This window comes from Poromitra crassiceps, assembly GCF_964638095.1.
Source record: "Poromitra crassiceps genome assembly, chromosome: 1".
Taxonomy (NCBI): Eukaryota; Metazoa; Chordata; class Actinopteri; order Beryciformes; family Melamphaidae; genus Poromitra; species Poromitra crassiceps.
In genome coordinates this window covers 88,443,810-88,468,410 of record NC_139623.1, presented here as the reverse complement: position 1 = coordinate 88,468,410, position 24,601 = coordinate 88,443,810, and the positions used below count along the sequence as shown (strand labels likewise).

General features: G+C 41.9%; 1 protein-coding gene across 1 annotated transcript; it reads left to right on the top strand.

Moving 5' to 3' along the window:
* Positions 1 to 24,132, top strand: LOC310776547 (vasodilator-stimulated phosphoprotein-like). Its single transcript, XM_083636727.1, has 13 exons — positions 1 to 251; positions 5,777 to 5,948; positions 12,631 to 12,811; positions 16,114 to 16,156; positions 17,126 to 17,492; positions 18,481 to 18,578; positions 18,669 to 18,717; positions 19,616 to 19,652; positions 20,093 to 20,135; positions 20,322 to 20,402; positions 23,108 to 23,177; positions 23,374 to 23,431; positions 23,600 to 24,132. The coding sequence occupies exons 1-13, from the start codon at positions 247 to 249 to the stop codon at positions 23,647 to 23,649; spliced, it is 1,254 nt and encodes a 417-aa protein (XP_083492853.1). The 5' UTR covers positions 1 to 246; the 3' UTR covers positions 23,650 to 24,132.
* Positions 24,133 to 24,601: the final 469 nt, after the last annotated feature.

Sequence of the window (24,601 nt, the reverse complement as noted above, 5' to 3'; positions counted from 1 at the left end):
GTGGGAGGAGGAAAAAACGTGTGTAGGAAATGAGTAAACAAAGGCAGAAGTGGTTAGTGGTCCGTGCTGCTGCTGAACAATGTGGAGACATGAGGTGGAGGTGTGAAGGAAGCTGTGACAGTGACAGTGCGTCTGACCTGCTAGAGAACAGGAGCCTGCGAGAGGGACAAGGAAGCAACTCAAAGTGATGAGAAGAAGCAGATCGTTTCAGAGCAAGTGAGAGTTAAGTCAGACTACAGCCGGAACATGGGGTGAGTCTTTTTTCTAATGGTCACTCAGCTCTGACGGTCCATTGATAGTATGAAATGTGAGGCAAGACAGAAGAGAGATGCACACACAGGACAGGACAGGATGTGCAGTTAGCGTGTGCGTGGTAATGTTAATCCACTTGCCTCAGTTGCAACAGGCATTGTTCTCACACATTCTCAAGCATTTCAGTGACTAATGCAAGAAGTGAACAGAGAAATTAAATAGGTGCTGCTTCCTCTTCATGTTAGACTTGACTGTGTTACAGCTCTATCATGAAAACATTGCATGTTAGAGTTGACTGTGTTACAGCTCTATCATGAAAACATTGCATGTTAGACTTGACTGTGTTACAGCTCTATCATGAAAATATTGCATGTGTTGCAGAGTGTCTGCAGCTCACAGCATATGTTCTCCTTTTACAGTTTCTACATAAATGATGTTCATAAATACTCAATGCGATCAATAAGATCCACTTGCCATTGACATAACTTTCAAGGTTTCACATTGTTTGTGGAAACTATAATCAAGCAAATCCAGCCACATATATCAAAATCAAACATATCATTTGAGAGCAAAATGTCAAATGGGAACCCAGGAAATACAGTGACTATCAGTCAGGTAGACTGAACCAGTCCATATTAGGCAGAAACACACTGAGCACAGGAAGTGGTCAGAGGCTCAGAGCACAAAACCTCTAAGCAGGAAGTAGGCCTAATAGACTTTTCAGAGACTTCACCATGGATTTCACCTCAAAAAGCTTTGTATATTCCTTTCTATTGTCGATGACGGGTTGTCAGGACAATGTTTAATTTCCACACAGGCCTAAATGAAAAATTATTATTTGCACAATTGTTGCAAAAGTTCCTAGAATTAATGCATTGCAAAACATGCAAACCACCATATGACACCATAAGTAAGCACACATAGGCTATATGCCATTATCAGTAGAGCCTATGAAACACAATATCGCATTTAGTCAACACATCCTCATACCGAAACGACAGAATAAGTTGATTTCCAATTACTCCAAAAATGACATACATGGGTTATGTTTTTGCAAATAAATAGCCACTTGGTTTTAGGTTAAGTCAAGTTTATTTATATAGCCCTAATTCACAAGCATGTCTCAGAGGGCTTCACAGAAAATATGTCTAGCTAATTCTAGCTGACACAACAGTAGCAAGAATATACAGAATAAAGATAACATTTGAACAATTGATGGAGAAATATAAAAAATATAGAAATGAGGATAGAGCAGAGGAGAGAGCAGGAGAAGGAGGAGGTTAAATTCGAGCTGAACCCAAAAATGACTTTTCTTTTCTTTTAGTTCAAATACCTGGGTATGCAGTGCACCTATTTAATAATGTATGCAAAAGAAATCACAAAAATCTAATTTCTTTAGTTTTTCACACTTTTTCACATCAAAAGTTAATTTTTCAAGATTTCATTCATAACAGTAATCTACAGTTTGCTGACATCACCTAGTACTATCAAATTTCTACCCCATTTCAACCAATCATATCACAACATGGCAGCTGTCAATCAAATCTTCATTTCAGGATCATTTTCTCTTCCAAATGAAAGAGAAAATGGCACCTAGTGCCTGTCATCTGGCAGAATTCCTATCCCATAAACTAACTACTAACTTGGCCAATTGTATGTTGATATACACAATAAGGAAAATGGTATTGCTTAAGAATGCAAAGAAATGTAACTGGTATTGCAGGAAAATTGTATTTACCGCAATAACGATAATGGCGCGCGCCTGAGAGCCTGGTTGTCAGGGGTCGCCCCTCGGAGATTCCAGGTGGGCGGGCACCCATGCATCGGATTGTCCGCTCGTTCCGCACAGAATCAGCTGGCTGCCTGGTACTCGGCGGATCCCACTCGTGTAGCACGACAACACGCTGAATCCCACTGGATTTGGGGGTGGAACACGCCAGGATTGGCCAATGCCAAAGCCAGTCCCCAGAATTGTCAAATCAAATCATCAACACCCTATATGGTCCGCCTCTCAACCCTGTCATCTCAGACAAGATTTGTTTTCAGTCTCCAACGCTCACGCTCTTGCATTCCGTTCCGGTTCACTTCGACTTTAAGGTTATGGTTTGGGTTATGGTTCAAAACGGAACACGTCATGAGGCAAACCGGGTCTGTCGTGACGAGGAAGTTGAAAGACGAGGAAGCTACCAATCCCACCCCTTCATCCTTATGTGTCAGTGACCTATTTCAATATCAGACTGTCGTTACGTTAAAGACCGTCAGAGGTCGCCGCTACTTCCTGGTTACAGCTCCTGACTCTGGTGTATGCACTGCACGCATGCACTTACTCACATGACCGCAAGAGGTCACATTCGTAATGGGGTTGGGCGGTATTACATTTTTCATGCGTTTAAACCTTCCACCAACTTTGCCGTGGTATACGGTATTACCGTCTGATAATGCTCATTAAAAAAATCATTAAATAATTAATTGGTTCCTGAATAAACATTTCAATTGCATGTATTACTCTAGTAGTCTATCCTTTACAGTCTTTATAGTCTAGCTTTATTCCAGTGTTTTCATTAACTGCAGCAGGAGTATTTAATTGGTTGGCAGGCAACAGTCATTCTCAGCAAAGACGCATTCGTTATTGAAACACAGACAACATGCATGCTCCTATCTGCATTTGCGGACACAATTATTATGAGGCAATATCTCCTCGACATTGCCTTGATGAAAAAACAATGCAGCTAAAACATAATTGTCACGCCAGTGGAGGAGAGGTGTATACGCGTGTGCTGGAATCTCCAGCAACATACCTTCATCTCTCTCCCTGCACCTGCGTCTCAACGAGGCTCTCTTCACTCGCTCCTCCAAAGAGTAAAGGCTCCTACTTGGCTTTATACTTTATTTGTGGTAAGCATTTTTATTCATGTCCTACACATATCATTCGAGCGCTTTCACCTCCGCTAAATTGACAAGTAATGTCGGGTGATTGGGGTGAATATATCAATCAATCAATCACTTGCGCTTGGTGCCCGACTGCATTCACTTTCGTTCCAGAGTGATGTTTGTTTGACACGCAGGTAAAACAGACAGTATATCTTCTCTGCAGCGTGTTGGTGTTTTCTGCTCTGTGCCATCAACATTTTCAGCTTCACACTGGAGAGCCATTTGCGCTTCTTTGTTGCCACTAATGGGCTATATTGTGCGCATTGCTTGGCCTGTCACAGGTTATTTATTTGACAAATTACACATAATTTACAAAAAGTTATGCCATCACTTTCATCACATCAACCTCACAGACTGTGGTGCTGGACAAACACGCCTAAGGCATTGCCATTTATTATATTGCAGAGCCCTTTTTTTACCGTTGCTATTTTCAAATAAGGTATTACCTTATTACCGCCCAACCCTAATTTGAAACATCGGTCGTTTTAACCCACTTGAAAATAAACCAATGTAATCGTTTTCCTTGTGAGGACATCCTGCATTTAGCCTATAGGCGAGAGGCCATCATTTAGGGCGTTTTCACACTGGAACGTTTTAAGTCGACTTAACTGAGTTTTGGGGCCGAACACGGCGCAACTGGGTCAGTGTGAACATGCCACTCGCCCTCGTAGTCGACGTAACTCTCTCGGTCCAGCTGGAGAGGGTGGTTTCGGAGCGGCTTGCAGGATTTTCCAGTTTTCTATACACTGTTTAAGTCTTGAAACAAAGTCTGCAAAGTTCAACTTAAATATTAGTTTTAGGGTCTCTGGGTATGGTCAAGCCAATATAGGTGAGGCAGTCTTTTGCCATTAGACATTTATGTTTTCTTGTGTTCAGACATAGGTTTATAGATGATTTTTATTTACCTTGACAGTTTCGACGAGTCACTCTCGTCTTCTTCAGAAGTCTTTTGCCAATTTGAATGGGAGATTTTCCAGGAAACCAGGAGTGAAGTAGGGCATTCACGACTAGTGAATTTTACTAGTCGACTAGTCGTCCCTAAAGGTAGTCGACTAGTCGACTAGTCGTTTTTAATAAAAAAAAATATATATATATATATATCTCTTTAAGAAAGAACATGAGGTATTTACACGACATACATGGACTATCATATCCCCCACAAAGAACATCAAAACACAAGAAAACAAAACAAGAAAACTGCATAAGATACACAATAATCCAAGAACAAACAAGACTATTGGACAAACAAACAACCAAACAAAAACAATGCATTCAGCTCCTATCCTGATAAGCCTAATGACACTGGGGTAAAAAGTTCTTAAAGTTAAAGTCTGTATGCGGTTGCCATATTTTGGGGATGTCTAAGAATCTGCCTTTGCTCTTGTAGTAAATGTTATCCAACGTATGGTAGCTTGAGAGTTCATTCCACCAGTGAACTACAGCTGGGGGATTGGATGCTTTCCAATTTAAAGCTATGCATTTCCTAGCTGCCAACAGGGCAAGATCTATGTATTTACTTTGAATGCATTGTTTTTGTTTGGTTGTTTGTCCAATAGTCTTGTTTGTTCTTGGATTATTGTGTATCTTATGCAGTTTTCTTGTTTTGTTTTGTTGTGTTTTGATGTTCTTTGTGTGGGATATGGGTAAATACCTCATGTTCTTTCTTAAAGATAAAAAAAAAAAAAAAAATGTTGCTAAAACGACTAGTCGACTACTAAGCACAGTGTTGACTAGTGGTTTTACTAGTCGACTAGTCTGTGAATGCCCTAGAGTGAAGACATGAGAGAGAGGCTTAAAGTCACTCTTTGTCCAATTAATTGAGTATCCGGAGAGGGGGGATCGACTTTTTTGAATTATGTAGGTATAATATTACATAGTCGGCGTACAAATTGATACGTGTTCTCAATGCCTCCGACCTCCAGGCCTGCAAGGCTTGGGTGACTATGTATTTTTAAGGCAAGGGGCTCGAGTGCGACGGCGAAGAGGGCCGGTGAGAGAGGGCAACCCTGCTGGACCGAGCAAAGTAATGGAAACCTGGTTGACTTGTCGCCATTGATTATAACTGAGCTTGTTGGACTGCATATATGAGCTTTACCCAGCCAGGATATAAATGACTCACCAAACCCGAATCTGTGCAATGATTCGAACATATAGGGCCACTCAACCTGTTTTTTGTTTGTTTATGTTGTGCAGTCTGTAGCATCAAACAATGCAGTATGCATACATGAAACATGTTATGTAGAAACAAAGCGTAAAACTGTTTGACAGGGGGGAGAAAGCAGCCTACTCTCCTCTCTCCTCTCGCCTATACTAAACCAGACTGACTTCCGCCAACAACACACACACTGCCCACGTCATTACCTTGTCTGTGAATTCAGTCTGAGCGCAACACAAAAACATACCATAATACAAAAAAAATACTAATTGAGACTGCCATTTATTTACCAAAACATGTAGCTTTTATATGAAATTCTACGGTATGTGCGCTGTGAGTGGGGCCCTTTTATGCATGCATGCAGGCCCAGGAGCCCATCATGTCATAATCCGAAAATGCTCTTACCCCTCCTCCTCTCTCTCCCCATCTCTCTCAAAGTGAGACCAGTATCTGTCAGGTGAGGGCGACAGTCATGCTGTACGACGACACCAACAAGCGCTGGGTGCCAGCAGGGTCTGAGGGTACGTCTGCGAGTCGCGTCCAGATCTATCACAACCCCACGGCCAACACCTTCCGGGTGGTGGGCCGCAAGATGCAGGCCGACCAGCAGGTACAGTACAGTATGTAGTCTGCAAAGTGTATGCCTACACACACACTTTTATCCAGTCTGGCAGTGGCAAATAAAAAGGTGGACAAACTGTATGAGAGCCAGTAGGTGACCACCAATATAAACAAAAGCATTCATTTATGCATTTTTCCTTGACAAGATTCTAAGAAAGTCTGCCTCCTAAATCTGAGCCACTCCAATACCAATGTGAATGACCACAAATCTACCATCTAGAGGGCACTGTGTAGAGTGCATGCCTCTGCCAACCTTTCTACAAAGTTGCATGGTGTTACATGAATCCCTTTGGAAGTTAGACACCTTTTGTGTTTGACCATGCCCGCACCTTCTTTTGGCCAGTGGGCATGGAAATTTAGGGTGGTTTTACACTGGGGACCAGGGACCGTTTCCAAGTACACTTGACCCCAAACTGACGCCAGGTCCGGTTCGTTTGATCAGTGTGAGCGCTGTGTTCCATACTCGGGCGAACCATGCCTGGGTCTATTTGAAAAGGTGGTCTGGGGAACGCTTCAGGCGTGCTCGGGCTTCGGGCACACTTGAGTGTGAACACAAGCATACCCAACACTGAAGTGGAGTGCTTATTTCTTTACTGTGTGATGACCAGTTATCCTATGGTTTGGAACCTGACGCTAGCTACCAGCTAGCTCATTTGCAAATGCAATGCAGTGCAATGTGAATTGGTTTGGCAATGCCAGGCTACTTTGTCACTGTATAGAAAACAAACAATACACAAACTTGTATTTACCCAGGGCCGGTTCCAGAACAAGATGACTAGGGGTGCATCCCAGATAGGAAGGGGTGCAGATGCCCGGCCAAAGGCCGGGCCCATTTGGGTGGCCGGCCAAAGGCCGGCCGCCCGAAAGATTTGACATGTTATTTTACTAAAAATAAGGCATTTGACCATCATTTCAAGTAGAATGATACCACCCAAACAAGAATATTTCAAGTGTTTCAAGTGCTTTACTGAAATATTTGGACCATATAATGATAATACAATTATCTCAACCTTAAAAGGTTACATATAGGTGCCAAAAAGCCATGAAATCACATCAAAGAACAAAGAAAAACAACAACTATAATTCAAGTTTAAACCGTAAGTGTGCAGCTGTAGCATTTATTAAAAAAAAAAAAAAAAAAAAACTTTTCAACTGAGCATGCAGACAATTAAAATAAGGGTGCAATGCATGCTTTTGCACCCCCGTAGAACCGGGCCTGTATTTACCTCTTGTAGTCCAAACCATAGGATAAACTGGTTTACACATATTACACTTGGCAAATGTTGAAATTTAACGTATTAGCCTACTGTTCTTCTGTGTTGTGTTTATTGGCGGATCGCAAGCCAACCAGATAGGCAAGTGTTCCCGGTCACGGAATACATTTGTAATGTTAAAGCTGAGCAGCGGGGGAGAGGGGAGGGGGGCAATCCTACTCAGGCACGGAACGAAAGCAATTCCCATTTGAAAACGCCCTTAATCAGTTCTTCCTTGGCCTATGACCAACCTTTCTACAAAGTTTCGTGGTCACTTTTTGCAGACAAACAGACAGAGAAATGGGGGAGGGGCAATACCTCCAGTCCTGACCAACTCTGTTGGCGGAGGTCATGAAATCAATGATGGAAATGAAGTGAGAAATTCTTGTTAACCAACGTCTGTCAGGGAATGGTGTGATCCTCCCACCTGCTACGTCCTACCGGTGAAGCTCCCGCTGTCGGGTGGAAAGAAGAGACTGGCTACTGCGCATGTCTTGGAGGAAGCATGGTGCTAGTCTTGGCTCTCACCAGATCGGCAGAGAGTGGAGCAGCGACCAGGGCAGCACAGGGAAAAATGTGCCAAGTACAACTGGGGAGAAAATGGGGGGGATCAGAAAAACATAATAAAAAACAACAACAATATCTGCCAATCACCGGAAATTCAAATGATGCCCCCTCTAGTCAAACTTCTGCTTTTCTGCTCTGAGCTGAGAATTTCCAGAAATCCATTTCTAAAAGAATCTGTCTGTCTATAAATAAAAAATAAAACTAGAAATAGCGTATCTCTGTATTTCAAGCAGTAACTTGGCAGACCCATAGCTCACTTCCTACTCTTTGAGTACCTTCCCTCACTTTCCTACTTCCTCGTTTCACTTCTGTGAACTTCACATACTCCCTGCACTGGTTCTCTACAACTCAGGACCGCTCTCAGGCTCTAAGAAGACAGGCATGCTGGCAGTGTTATATGAACAGATGGGTCTGGTGTTAAAGGTGATGTGTGTTTCATTTTTGAACATCAATAGATCATTGTCAAATGATTTGTGATACCGTGGTATAAATGCTGTAAACAAGTGAGACCATGGTTGAGATGGCTGGTAGCTTCTGTCTCACACCAGATATTGTTAGTTGAGTTTCTTTCTAAATTAGGACCGCAGTTCCCACACACACTTCCTGTCACAAAGAGGATGTTGCTACTTCTCCCCTCCCCCCTCCTGGTGTTGCTCTACATGCGTTTGTTCTCTCTTTGACTTTAATGAAGTCAAGTCAAGTCAAGTTTATTTGTATAGCACATTCCATACATAGAGGCAATTCAAAGTGCTTCACATAAAATGGTTGACACAGGAAATTAAAAGAATAAAAGAAGAGAATAAAATGGACATTTAAAAGCATAACTTTAAGAAAGAGCATAAAAAGTGCATTAACTCATTGAGTGCCAATGACGACAATCGTCGTCAATTCAAATAGTAACGTAGAGTGCCAATGACGACGATTGTCGTCAATTGCGTTTTTTGACGGTGGGACGTGGATCAAAGCCTGATGCATCTCCTGTGAAAGTATGGGGGATGTCGAATGTGTAGAAGCTATTTTACGGACCCATTAGGTGGCGACAGTGCTCTCCAGATTAGAGAAAGGTGAGGAAAAACAGCAGAAGAAGCCCCGTGATGAAACGGAAACCGATGAGAGCCAGAGCCAGAGCCGTATAGATTGCTCTGGCTGGAGCTAACGTTAGCTGCGAACAGCAGTCAATCCGCTCCCACAACTGAGCCCCTCTGTCTCTGCTGCATAGTTTCTCCACACGATTAGCCGCCAGAAAAGCAGCACCCGACGCCGAAGGGCCAAACCATTCTCAGCAGTCCGGTTTGGCTTTTCGGTGTCGCGCTGGGAGCCGGCGCACAAAAACGGAGCGCTCCGAAAATAGACGCTGCGTGTTAGGCTGTGTGTTAGTGTGGGGATGAGTTTCTCCTAGCTCCGCCGGCATGCATGCTGTGTGTTGGTGTGGGGGTGAGTTTCTCCCAGCTCTGGCATGCAAGCTGTGTGTTAGTGGGGATGAGTTTATCCCAGCTCCATGCAGAGATTCGTCGCCTGACACACGCAGTAGAGCGAGCAGAGACACCAGAGACACTCCCAGGAGGAGGAGTTTGGAGTTGAGGGGGGTGGGGGTGCTGTTTTATTGGAGGAAATTACTGTTCAGATGTTTCAGGTCAGAAAATATTAGCTTCAGAGTCAGTGATGTGCTTGAAATGCTTCATTTCACAAAAGGCTCATTATCTCAGCTTCTAATTTCAAACGTCTGTTTTTGCTGAAATCAACCTATCTTCTCCGGCTGATAACTAAAGAACGGAAAATGATATCAATAAACTTTTTTTTGCTGATGATAGAAGAGAGTCTCATCGTTCTTTGTGCGTGTTCGGTGTTTACATAGTAATATCACACAATATTCTGTGGGCCTCGAGAAATCACTGAAAACGCTCTGAAACTCTGGCACTGGGAGCATCCGTTTTCCAAAAGTGGCTGGCACTCAATGAGTTAAGCGACAGGCGCAGCAGTTAAAAAAAGAGCTAAAAACTTATAGAGGACTCATTGGGTTTGCATAATAGAATAAATCGATTTTTCTATATTAAATCCCTCAACATCATGACTATATAAGAAACATGATTACACACATAGAATAAATAAAATTTTCTATATTAAATCCACCGACATCATGACTAAATAAGAAACATGATTACAAACACATGATTGGAAAACCTTTATTGGAGTGGAACCTATATAGGCTACACATATCTCCTAAAAAACAGCTGTCAGCAATTAAAAGCGACGGTAAACATAAAAGTCTTTAGTCTATTTTTAAAAGTAAGTAAAGTTGGGGCAGATCTGAGGTCTTCAGGCAGTTTGTTCCAGCTAGCAGAAGCATAGTGGGTGAATGCGGCCTTCCCATGATTTGATTTGATCCTAGGATGCAGTCAGTCAGACAGTTAGCAGGCCGGACCCTGCTGACCTGAGAGGTCTAGACGGTTCGTAGCGTGGGAGCAATTCAGCGATGTATTTTGGGCCTAGGCCGTTAAGTGATTTGTAGACTAATAACAGTATTTTAAAATATTTTCTATGACACACTGGCAACCAGTGTAAGGACTTAAGAACTGGGGTGATATGATCAGCTTTCTTAGTCTTTGTTAGAACTCTAGCAGCAGCATTCTGAATGAGATGAAGTTGCTTAAGTTCTTTTTTGGAGAGACCAGAGAAAAGGCTATTGCAGTAGTCTAACCTACTATAGATGAAGGCGTGAATTAGTTTTTCTAGATCCTGTCTGGACATGTAGCCCCTAATTCTTGCTATATTTTTAAGATGATAAAAAGCTGATTTTCTGATTGACTTAATGTGGGAGTTAAAGTTGAGATCGGAATCAATAATAACGCCAAGATTTTTGACTTGATCCTTAGGCTTCAGGGATCGAGACTCAAGGCGTGCAGTGATTTTAAGCCTTTGTTCTTTGGGACCGAAGACGATCACCTCTGTTTTGTCTTTGTTTAGCTGTAGGAAATTCTGACACATCAAGTTATTTATTTGGTCAATGCAGTGGCATAATTATTCTATGGAAGTATAGTCAGATGAGGAAAGAGTTATATACAGCTGAGTGTTGTCTGCGTAGTTATGATAAGCTATTTTGTTTTTTTGCATAATTAGGCCTAGAGGGAGCATATAAAGGTTGAAAAGAACGGGCCCCCCATAATGGATCCTTGAGGCACCCCACAAGTCATACTAGTTAGGTCAGATGTGTAATTGCCAATGGAAATGAAGTACTTCCTGTCTTGAAGATAGGACCTGAACCACTGGAGGACCGTACCCGATAGCCCAACCCAGTTTTCCAGCCTGTCCAATAATATTGAGTGGTCAACAGTGTCAAAAGCAGCGCTAAGCTCCAATAGCACTAGAATCAAAATTTTGCCTGAGTCTGAGTTCATTCTAATGTCATTTATGACTTTAGTAAGTGCGGTTTCAGTGCCGTGATGGGGGCGAAAGCCTGATTGGAGTTTATCTAGGAGATCATTTGAGGTTAGGAATCTATTGAGTTGTAGGTAAACAACCTTTTCAATTATTTTGCCTATAAAGGGGAGATTAGATATTGGTCTGTAGTTACTGATTACCAATGTATTAAGGCTACGCTTTTTTAGTAGGGGTTTAATAACTGCAGTTTTCAGGGACTCAGGAAAAGTGCCGGTCAGAAGGGAGCTATTAACTATTTGCAATAAGTCAGACGACAAGCAGTTATAAACGCTTTTAAAAAAACTTGTTGGAAGGATCAACGAACAGGCTCAACATGTTATCCCCATAGATAAAAATATGGATGTAGCCACCGTGACGTCACCCATTGGTTTGTGGATGTTTTTAAGCCTCGAGTTTAGCATTTTGACCGTCGCCATCTTGTTGTTGTTTTGCAGCCAGTGGTTCTGGTGGTGGATCAGGATCTTCCATATTTAGTTGTAAAGTTGTAACTTTCTGCAACTAATTCGTCCCGGCCCACAAAATACGTCATGCTTTTTACAAACAGTAAAAGGGTCTATTAACATCAATATACGGTAAACAAGAAACAAGAAATAGTAGAAAATATAAAATGTAGAAAAATACAACACTGAGCTTTGGCTGTGGCTGCCTCTAGTTGTTCTATTCTACTTGTTCTATTCGAATCTGACTCAGCTGCTTGTATCTGATTCAGGCTGTGCACCTCTGGTGTGCTGGTACTGGCTGCGGCTGATGATCCAGCATCTCCTTTACCCAGAAATTTAAGCATAGAACCTGTAAATTATAGATAACACTTTTATTAATTTTATCAGTTGCATCTGGCCCTGTACAAACTGTTCTCCCCCAGATTTCCTGTACATGTTCAAATAAAAAAAACATTTATACTATGGCTTGGCTGAATACTTGATGGTCATTTTAATGATCAATGTGCATCCATTATTGCCCAGTAGCCTATGCCCAACAGTTTTAAGTTGATATTTAATCAATAGCTATTTAGTCAATGTCAATTGCTTTCCATGGCATCTTGCATTAGTCCAGAGTAGACTTTTAACTAAATCTTGACTGAGTTTGATAGACTATAGATTGTGTTGTTTATTATTGTCAATGTCTTTTTTGGCCTTGTTATTGTTTGCTTTCGTGTTATTTTGCGTTGTGTCTTTCTTTTTTGTGTGCACAGTGCACCACCCCCAACTAGGAAGATCATTTTCTCATACAAACGCATGCAGCACAAAGTCAAATATCAAAGAGGGAATAAGCACCATTCCCAGTGCTTCTTTTGAACAATACAGTCTCAATGCCATCTACGGGAATTTCAGTCTCATTGCACTCTGTTCAAACCTTCAGACTTGGAGGCAGAGAACATGAGACACAAAATCAATATAATCGGTTTTCTTCCAGGTGGTGATCAACTGTCCGATCGTCAAAGGGATTAAGTACAACCAAGCCACGCCAAACTTCCACCAGTGGCGGGATTCGAGACAGGTGTGGGGGCTGAACTTTAGCAGCAAGGATGATGCCGCCCTCTTTGCAAACTCCATGCAGCATGCGCTGGAGTCGATGAACGCACCGGCCGACCCAGGTGAGCACAACACAGCAAGAGGTAGATCTCAGTTCTCAGACTCACTTTGACCAATAATTAGCTATTTTTGCCCATTTAGTCAACCCTAATTACCTAATTAAAAAAGATCCAGCTCCATTAGGTCACCAGCAGAGATGCTCTTTACACTTCCTGAAAGATTCAGTGCTGTCGGACGTAAGATGGCATAGCTGTGCCCGGACACAATTTCTACTCACTCACACACAGAGACTTTGTAGTTCTTATTACAGGATAATTCTACTACATTCAGAAAATGTTTTTCTTTCCTTAGAAGACCTGATCCTATAATTCAGTTGTTCTCAACCTTTTTCCATATCAAGGAACACTACCGTACTTTAGTCCACATTAGGGTCACAGACCACATTTGATGCAATTTTTTCCCTTGGACCAAAATCTGAGAATATTTGTATTGTTAGAAATGATTTTGTCCAGAACTTTCTGACCATCTGTATTGTAGGGAGATAGATAACAGTGAAACTGGGTTTCCATCCAAAGGTATCGCAACTTTTAATCGAATTTTCAGAAAGTCGGCAAAATAAAATGCGAAATAATGCGTTTCCTTCCGCTGCTATTATGCAAATTATAAAGCTGTCAATCACCTCGTGTTTGAGGCTGTCTGCCTCTGCTGATCAGCTGCTAGACCCGAGATCTATTAAACACATCTAACGTTATTCATTTAAAGTTTCTTGGTGATCTACAAGTAGACAAAGGTACCATAAAGCAATTTCTGGATTACCAGGTGCGACTTGGCAAGCATAACGTTATAATCCACGGAGCAGATAGTAAGCGAATACAATTTCATTCAATTCTATATAAGTGAGTCGCCTTAAAGTTAATATCCCAGTCTTCTTCTGTTTACAACGGCGGGTATTGTGCTGCGTATTTAACATTATTTACCATGTGTAGCCCTATTGTGTAGGCCATTGGTTCCCAAACTGTGGTCTGCGGGGCTCGGCCTGGTGGTCCGCCAGAGAATTGCAGAAAAAAAGACAACAGTTTTTACATACACATTATAACCCTGAGCAGTTGCCGGATTGGGCCGATTTTCGGAAATATCGCGATATTTGGGAAGCATCACAATTTTGAACATTTACTTTCAGAGGCTGCAGCAGGCTGAGTTTTAAAGCCAGAGTGAAGTTTCTGGTATCATATGAAACTAGAAGACTGGAGTGTTATTTAGCTACCTCCCTGACAAGCTAGCATGACATGGTTGGTACAAATCGATTCCTTAAAAGTTAGGCTAAATCTTGGCGAGGGAAAAAAACTTTTTCAAAGGGGTCCGCTTTTTCACAGCCTAATGTTGGCAGGTGTGTGTGTGTGTGTGTGTGTGTGTGTGTGTGTGTGTGTGTGTGTGTGTGTGTGTGTGTGTGAGTGTCCGTGTCCGTGTGTCTCCATTTTGAACCAGCTAGTAGCCTTATATTGTTATTTAGCCTTTCTGCTGCTATATTGCATGGTTAAATCAGCAAATTTCATTTTATGGGGGGGATATACGCAGTGGAAGTGGTCCCTGGGAAATTTGGTTTGGTACGTAGTGGTACTTGGTCGGAAAGGTTTGGGAACCCCTGGTGTAGGCTACACGGCATGTCATGTTCTGCAGTGATCAAGGCAAACTGCTTGGTTTTTGAATGCAGAGACAGCGGAATATCGCTTAATCTGTTTCCACTGCACGTATCGCATTTTCCTTTCACGATACACCCGACTTTTCCACCTCCCTTTTGCGATATTTGGAGGTTTTTGCGAATCTGTTTTTTTTATGCGCAAATTGAAATTTCGCATAAAAACAGGTGGATGGAAACCCGACTTATGATCAAAATAGTCATTCTCCTACATTCTATAATTGTTCTGTATGAAATAATGGAGTTTAACTATTCATCAATTTGCCTTGACCCCCTGGGATGCCCTCAAGGACCCCTGGTGGGGTCCTTGAAGCGTCCCTATGGTCTGGTCCTTGAGTTTTGAGATAAGTATTTTACCCATGTCAGGGAAGCACATAGTGTATTTACAAGATCAAGTATTGCTAACCTGTGTATGTTCCGATTTAAAAGTCTTACTGGTAAGAGCACATTTGCTTACACTGGAGCTGCCGAGTGGAATAGTTTGGATCTGCAAATCAAATCTGCTCCCACTCTTCATCACTTTAAATGGGTATAACTAGTCATGGCTGTTGGAAAAGGTGCCTATGTAATTAACCTTGTGTTGCCTTAACTAGGGGGTCTTATCTATTTCTACTTGAGCAATTATCCTAATTTTTATATAGTTATCTTAAAGTCCCTGGAAACCAGAAATATTTTATTATTATTTAGCATTTTGAGTTCATCACATCACAGGACCCTATGTTAATAAGCCACCAGCCAAATTTGAACGATGATGAACGTCGCAAAGTATATAAATTTAGGTTTGACAGTCATGGCAAAAGTCATGAGAATCAATTACATTTTAGAGTGTATTTTCTCCCGCGGACTGTGTGGGCGTGTCCGTCTGCAGCAGGTATTTTCCTCTCTCTCTCTCTCTCTCAGAGGAGACCTCTCTCTCCGTTAACGGAGAGCGAGAGAGAGAGAAGGAGAGAGAGAGAGATGGACTGTGTGTGTGTGTGTGTGTGTGTGTGTGTTCGCGCGTTGCTCGGCGAACACACTCGCCGCTGCGCTGCGAGTGCACAGCGCTACTGTGTGTGTGTGTCAGTGTGTGTGTGCGCGCGTGCGTGCATGCGTGTGTGTGATTCGATTAAATCTTATGACGTGATAAGCTCCTGCATTTTAGCACCGCGCGCTCCGCTCTCTATGAGGAAATGGAAATCCAGACCTTGTAGAAAAGTGGCGATTTTAAGGCTTTGGGTTGAAAGTAATGTATCATAATTTCTGAGGCACACAATTACTAACATAAGTTTTAAGTAAGTCATAAGTTTTTGTGGATTTTGGTTTCCAGGGACTTTAATCTTTATATCTTTTATTGCTTTTGTATTGCCTTTTATTGCCTAACTTTTATTTAAATCTTATTATTGATTGATTTGTATTGCTCTTTTACGTTCTAGTATATGTATGTCATGTTTTTATAATACCAGGGACCATGTTGGAAATAAGTGTCTGCACTTTTGCATGTTTTACTCCCTTGGATGGTGTGTCTTTATATCCATAATAAATCAAATCAAATAAAAAAAACTTACATCAGCTTGGTACCACCTATAGTATACCTAGTATACTATGAATTTATGCCATCAACATTGATGTGAGTCTAAAATGGTGTGTAAGCTGAGTTTTCACTACATCCCTGAAAACATGTTTCCTCAGGTCAGAGTGGACCCTCTGCAGAGGAGCTGGAACACCAGAGGAGGTACTGTATCGCAGGTGTAATAATACACTCCCAAATTTGGACTGAAATGTGGGAAAAGCCAAAGATAGGTGGGATAGGAGAGACTGCCAAAGATAGGTGGGATAGAACAGACTGCTAACAGGCACTTGAAAACCCCACACTTCTCAACTGGTTTGTCAGTCTATAAAATATGTGGACCTGTGTTTTCTGTATGATCGCAGCATTCACCTTCATTCATGTAGAGAAGGGAAATACTTGCATACTGTATAACACCCAGCAAAGGGATTGAAATAATGAAAACAAAAGTTAAAAATGAATTAAACACAAAATAATGGTGCAGTTTTAAAGCTGTTTTAGTGAAACTACGTTTTTGGGCTGTGGAGCAAGGAGAAAGGAGGGCTGGCATTCTCGCAAACACAAATTTTCTGCTCCCCAAAAATTATAAATGTATTTAACGTTTCGATCGAAGTTGGGTCTTTATCAGGTCATGTGAAACATACATATCAGGAAGTGTTTAGGTACATACATGGGTGCACTCGACTCCGCCTAGTGGCTAGGAGGCTCGCTTATTTAGGTTATTAAATGTAAAAAAACAGCATCAGATGTCCAAGGATATGTACAAGTATTTTAGGACACAGCATTCAGTATAAATTTCAATAAAGAGTGAATTTAGATAAATCAATATCATCCGAATGTCATATCATGTCCAAGACGACTAGTAAAGTGAAAAGAGTATACAAATGAAAGAACATCAAAGGTCCTTCTGTCCCCCACTCTATCCCTCATATCACACACACACACACACACACACGCACGCACGCACGCACGCACGCACACACACACACACACACACACACACACACACACACACACACACACACACACACACACACACACACATTGCAACTTTGCTATGTCACAATTTGTTTGAGACTGGGCTGAGCCATCTCCCTGTCTTTGTCCCTTCTCTTCTTTCCATCCTCCCTCCAGACTAGAGCAGCAGAGGCAGGAGCAGCTGGAGAGGGAGCGTCTGGAGAGAGAGAGACAAGCTGAGAGAGAGAGACAGGCTGCGGCCGCCCCGCCCGCCCCTCCTGCTCCGCCCCCGCCACCAGGGCCCCCACCCCCCCCGGGCCCACCCCCGCCCCCTGCCTCAGGACCACCTGCACCTCCTCCTCCCCCGGGCCCACCCCCGCCCCCTGCCTCAGGACCACCCGCACCTCCTCCCCCACCTGGGGGAGGAGGTGGAGGTGGAGGTGGAGGTGGAGGTGGAGGTGGAGGTGGGGGGGATGGAGGAGGAGGAATGGCAAATCTGGCGTCGGCACTGGCCGGGGCTAAGCTGCGTAAAGCACCCCCCAAGGTGAGAGTCTGCAGAGAGGCCTACTGCTGCTTTTCATTCGGGTACCCTAGTATTAATTATGTTGGGACACTTGCATGCGCACATGCATACATTAAGCGGTACAGAAAAACAAAACAAGAACGTATATTTCCTAAGAAGAAACCACACAGGGTTCCCACAGTGGCCACAGCGCCACCTGCTATTGGTCCTGATTGGCAAGCTGCCCGATCGCTGGACAGGCAACCTGTCAATCATGCCCCAAAATCTGCTTTATCGTATATTTTACTCGAAATGGGACCATAATTTAAAAAATTAACATCATGCTGTATTGAAGAAGACTTTAAACGATTGAGAATGTTTGAGACCAACTCATTAGGAAAGTGTTTACTGAGGTAATAAATTAAGTGAGAACTGTGGGGTCCTTTACATATTGACTTCTAGCCATACAATCGGACTTCTTTTTGCAGCCAGTAGAGTTGCCACCTGCTGGCCAGTAGAAAGAATGCAGGTTTAACGCACTTACACATTGGCTTCATTTTTCAGAACCGAAGGTTGCCCCTTGCTCAAAACACATTGGGGTGAATCTGAAAACAAGGATGCTCTTAGTAACTTAAAAGTTGTCATGTGGGAGATACAAGCTTTTCACCCCACATTGTACATATTCACATTCTGCACATTATGTAGTACATGTTACATTTCTGTACATATTACCTCCATCTGCTGATAATACTAACTAGAAATATTGCACGCTTCGCACACTCATTTCTAGTGTGCCCTGCACACTTTGCGTGCTCGTCTGCTCAACTGTTGAGCAATTGTGCACCGCACCATGTGTGGAACCCCTCGCCTTATTATAGTAGTGAGATAATTCAATATGTTCAGTTATTGTGATATTTTTGCTGTAATCATTTCTTTAATGACCCTCACAACTCAATAGTTGTCATATTCTTAATCTATCTTAATCTATTTAATATAATGGCTGGAATTAATTGTCTCTCTGTGTATATAGGATGATGGTGGAGCATCAGCACCCAAAGCAGCCCCCTCATCTGGAGGTGGAGGAGGTGGAGGATTTATGGGAGAGATGGCCAATATCCTTGCCAGGCGGTAAGTTGATAGTCGTGGAGACATATGACAGAGGTCGATGTTTATGTGTGCATGTGTATAACATACCCCAGTGTCTGATTGTCTGCATAGGAAGAAAGCTTCGGATGCTCCAGCCACAAAGAATGAAGGACCTTGCAATGTAAGTCCCCAGTCAGTGATTGTTTAATAATGCCTGGGGTTTCTTCTCATCAGACTAGGTGTCGTATATCAACCTCGTCGCCAGAATAAAACATTGGCATTTCACGTGCCTGCAAACCGGGATATGTAGAATATCAACATAAATTTGAAACAAAATGTTGGTAAAGTATGTCTCTAAAATGTGGCATTTTACGTTTCTGAAAACCTATCTGAAAACCTTGCTTCCTTACCTATGTTAAATGCAAATACAACAACTTTAACAGCTTTGGTTATGTTTAGGCAACAGCTTTGGTTATGTTTAGGCAAGTAAAACAGCTTTGGTTATGTTTAGGCAAGTAAAACAGCTTTGGGTATGTTTAGGCAAGTAAAACAACTTTGGTTATGTTTTGGCAAGTAAAATTATGGTTTGGGCTAGGCATAACTAAAATGTTAAATGTGACTTACAGTTGATATGTAGACTTCAGACACGTTGGATTGAACATGGCTCTCTGGTGTGAAAAACAACTTGCACCTTCAGTCCACCCCGGCCGCAACACCCCAGTTGCCACCACACTATTTCAAAAGCAGACTCTGTGTACAGTATAACACTATTTCAAAAGCAGACTCTGTGTACAGTATAACACTATTTCAAAAGCAGACTCTGTGTACAGTATAACACTATTTCAAAAGCAGACTCTGTGTACAGTATAACTTTATGTGTATAATATATGTGACACTCTGTGTACAGTATAACGTTGATACACATCTAGAAACCTGATATGTAATGTGTTTTTGGTTGAGAAACGTGATATCCTACGTATCCGTGGATTGAACAATGCAGACATTTTATTCTTGCGACCAGGCTGTGTATCTGCTGTCACATGGGAAGGGATGAAAACTCTGTATGTCTCCTTTCACAGGAGGATTCTGACTCTATCTCAAAATTAGGACTGGGAGGTGAGTTACTGTCATACAACCAAATAAATAACTAGATTGTATCATCTTGAACTCTATATAAATAACTAGACTTTATCATCTTGAACTCTATAAACAGTCATGTCAAAAAAGTACATTTGTATATTTAACAATTCACATTTGCTAATATTACTGCAGCAAGGGTAATCTACAGTTGATCATGCTTTTATGGCTGATTAGTAATGACTACTATACCATACCATGGCAAATGTCACTTCAGACTAAAATAAGAGAGAAAAATACTGATGCAAAATGCACATAAACACAGGTGCAAACATTTGTACACACACACACACACACACACACACACACACACACACACACACACACACACACACACACACACACACACACACACACACAGGCATAATGTGATCCTGCAGACATGCCCTAATACATACTGTATAATTATATTTTGCCAGAATTTCCAGCAAAGCCCAGGGACAAATCTGCCACCATGCCAAGGTAAGAGCCATGATACATGAGGCGCAATCTTGCTTGCACCATCAACCTGATCAATCGCTCAATTAAAGTACATTTCCACTGTGATCGACACACATTGAATGCATGATAACCATTCTCTGTGGAGCCGACAAAATCCATAGGCCAAATCAGCAGCTTGTCTTGAAGGATGTGCATGTTTTGAAACAGGGCTAATTCCTTAACCACCATTCAAAAGGACAACACCTCCTCCTCTGCCACTCGAGCCCCCTGTAACTCCCCAGCCTCCAGGTACCTGTCCTCTCTCCGTCCATATCCGCTCACCGGCACAATGACTGCTGGTCTGCAGCTACTGCCCATGCTCTCTCCTGCTCCGAGATGGTTCACTGCCTGCTGCTGTGTACGCTTTGGCCATTCCCTATGAGCAGTAAATCAGTATCGCTGCTCTTTACGTCAGTGGTGCACTTGCAAATCGCTAGAGTAGATGTATCAGTTAATATTTACTGGTTTCTCTATGTAGCTATAGCAGGGGTGTCCAAACTTTTTTGAATGGGGGCCAGATGATGTGAAAATACCTGGGGGCCAGCTGCTTCTCGCATCGTATGCGTTATAAAAACAAACAAACAAACAAACAAACAAACAAACAAAAAACATCACATACAATACAATATACATTCACCACAAGTTACCGGACAGTCTTGCAGTCTCGTGTGCAGAGTATTGAAAGTCAGGAAGGCTGATAAACATTTTTAATATTTTTTTTTTAATGGGTTGACTGGGGTCGATTCTTTCTAAACAGCAGTTCAAGATGGCGCCGATGGGTTGGGTTTAGGCATGAGGAGTGACAATTGGTTGAGAATACCAGGTTAAGCCAATGAGATGCAGAGTAGGGCGGGTTTTAACAAGAAGAGATAGTGGTCCCAGTCGACCCATTTTAAAAAAATAATAAAAAATGTTTATCAGCTTTGCGGACTTTCGAAACTCTGCACATGAGACTGTCCGGTAACTTGTGGTGAGTTTGAAATTTCGGTGCGACATTTGTCTAGCGCGGACGACGTCTTTGTGGGTTGAGAATTAATTCTGAACCCTGGGTGCTTGTCTTATAAAGGACGCTGGATTCAGGTCATCTGAATATACCAGCGTCCTGAGAAGGGCTACGGCTACCCAAGCTTCTGCTCCACTGCAATCTGTTGCCATGATGGTGCAACGTCCCTGTTGCTGCGTCCATCTTCTTTCTTTGACTTCATGGGTGTCAACTCATCCTCCCTAAGATAAAGCAAAACTGACCAGAAATGTATTTGGAAACCAGCCATGGCTAAATAAATCACATCAGGGAGCATTCTGGACCAATGTTACCTCTAAAATGGTGGGTTGGTGGCCTATGTCTAATAATTTATAACACTGACCAAATGATAACTGGTCACACTTTAGTAGGATATTCCAATGCTGATATTCATCTTACTATCAAGTGACTATAATGTGTCACTAAATAGTCTATGAGTTTCAGGTCATACAAACAATAGTGTGAAAGGTCTACAGAGATTTAATCTCTGGGTTATGGTTAATCTTAGGGTTAGGGTTACATAAAGGGTTAAAGTTTGAGCCTTGTATCCTCTCTTGGAATGGGGTCATGGGGATTACACAGTCTGTAGATATACAGGAAAACGGTGACACTTTGTTGAGCATCTACTTTCTGTCACCTGATAGATGAGTATTAACATTGGACTATCTAAGGAACTAAGTGTTACCATAATAACGTGTTGGTCATCACCATCATATTGTGCCAAATGTCCCAAAGAATTCAGTCTATGCAAGCACATTTCCAGACTTTGGTGGCAAATGGTAGGCCTATTCATTCAGTGGTATTGAGATGATGCCCCTTTTTGAGTTTGTAATTTAGTGTCTTTAATCTTGAATGCAGTCTTCACAATCGCTTCTCTGAATAGAATGGCCTAGGTAGGCTAGGACTAAGACTTGACAACTAGTGCAGTGCCTGTTCACCCCACTGCTGCACAGAGCGCTGCTCGGCATGCCTGCTGCTGTACAGAGTGCTCTTCGCTTGTTTTCAAAGTTTTATGTCGCTTGTTTTCAAAGTTTTATGTAAATTTTGTTAAGTGTTAATATACTGAGTGTGTCCAAATTGAACCAAATCCGACACTGTACATCCTTGGGTCCTCAGCAATGCACCCACCATGTGTGAAGTAGATCAGTTCTGGAGATATGCGAAGGACACACACACACACACACACACACACACACACACACACACACACACACACACACTACAGACAGAAATGCCTTGCTTCATGTGGTGCTAGAGAACACCCACTAAGTATGCCTCATGTTCCAGTATATCAAGAGTAGATCACATCATGAAAAGGTCTAGTCAACCCACTAGGAGTACATCAAAGTATGAAACATGTTATGTCCTGTTGCCAGTAGGTGGTGCTATGACTATAACTGAATATTTGCTGTAGATGTCTTCAGGCCAGGACTCTCATCAAGGATGTGAACTGAAGTTTGGGGCAGATTTGACACTGTATGGAGTTACAAACCACTTTTACTGTAGCCAGGAGGTGGCACTATGACTATAACTGAATTTTGGCATGTAGATGTCAAACGTGAAGTTTGGGGCAAATTGGACTATGTCGAGTTACAAACCACTTACTGTGTTGCCAGTAGGTGGCGGACTGGCGCTATGACTATGCACATGTCCAAATTGCCCTAAATTCGACACTGCACTTCCTCAGATTCCCTGCAACGCACTCCCCAAGTGTGAAGTACAGTAGATCGGACAAACGTTCTCAAGATACTCCACTGTTATAGGACTGTGCTGCTGTTCTCTGTCTCCCTCTTTCTCCAACTTTTGCTAGATTGTATACGTGTTCCGTCTGACACAAGTGTGCTGCTTCTTTCTTGAAAAATACCTTCTTGATCTCAAGGAAACTAAGCCGGTTAGGTAAAGGTTAGGTTAAAGGTTCATCTTTCTCTCTCAGGATGAAGGTGGTGAAAAAGAACTCTGATGGTTCAGCATGTGACGGAACAGATATGGAACGAATCAAACAGGTTGGCTCCTCTGCTTTTAGTTGAGACACATCACAGTTAATCTGATGCCTACATTCAATACCCTGCAACAAGCAGTTTATGAAGCTTCTCATACAAAGGTATAATGTTCTGTGTGTGTGTGTGTGTGTGTGTGTGTGTGTGTGTGTGTGTGTGTGTGTGTGTGTGTGTGTGTGTGTGTGTGTGTGTGTGTGTGAAGGAAATCCTTGAAGAAGTGAAAAAAGAACTTCACATTGTAAAAGATGAGATTATCACAGGTGGGTTCGAATTTGCATGCCGTATATCGCATTCTAATCCAGGATTAATTTGACAATGTATGCCAAATATATAGACTTTGTTTATAATGAAGCACCTCAAAATGTCAAATTCAGAAGCTCTATTATTAATATTGAATACCTAATCTGTTATTCCTCTCTGTCTTCCAGCATTGATTCAGCAGCTACAAAGTGCACAGATCAAGACTGAAGACTCCTGAAAGACTAAGGAAGGGACAGAGAATAATATGAAGGAAGGGACATGCTCTGCTCAGGCCATCTGCATAATGTTTACCCTCTGGAAATAATGTAGCATTCTTCTTTACATCTACAAAATATTTCCAAGCTCCCATAATCAGGAGTGGCCAATGCACAAAATGAAGCTTTATTGCAGAAACAGAGGTAAAGAGAGAACAAATTGGTAAATGGTATTACTATGCTGCAGTTTGAGTCACTGCTGTTCTACACCGCTTTACAAAGGGTGACTGTGACTCATGTCTCGGCACTCCTCCAATTATAGAATTCTATTTAAAAAGTTAAAAAGTTTGAGAATTATGTTTAGATTATTTGTATTGGAAGCATTGTCGAAATGACAGCAGATCGTACTTTTGGAGTTTATTATATTATTATTTTTAATAAATCATTATTTTCTTCTTTAAAAGTTTTTTGTTTCCTTTTAGAGAAGTTTTACAAATTTAATAAAAATGCTGTAAAAAATGCCTTTCTTGCAAATTGTGGTAAATGTTCTGCATCTTTTGTGAAATAAGAACAATATTTTGTTTAGAAACAAAGTTACAGTATTGAAAATATATTTTTCAAGTGTATTACAAACTCTTTTAGTGGGGCGGCATAGCTAACCTATCCTTCATCACAAAATGCCGTATACAGGATATGTTTTAGTCATTAAGTCATACTGTATAGTCTATATTATAATATCAATTCAAATAAATCATTGTTTTCGACAATGACAAGTATAAGACAAATCAAAAGAATACGGTTGCACGGTTTTGGTGTCATCGAATTAAATCTATCCAGAGACAGAGAGACATATAAACACCTGGCAAAATATTCAAAACCGCTGCTGTGGTAGTTGCATGCATATAGATGTCAATAATATAGGCTACAATAGGTGTCTCCAGGTCCACATTTTGCGCGCGCGCGCACACACACACA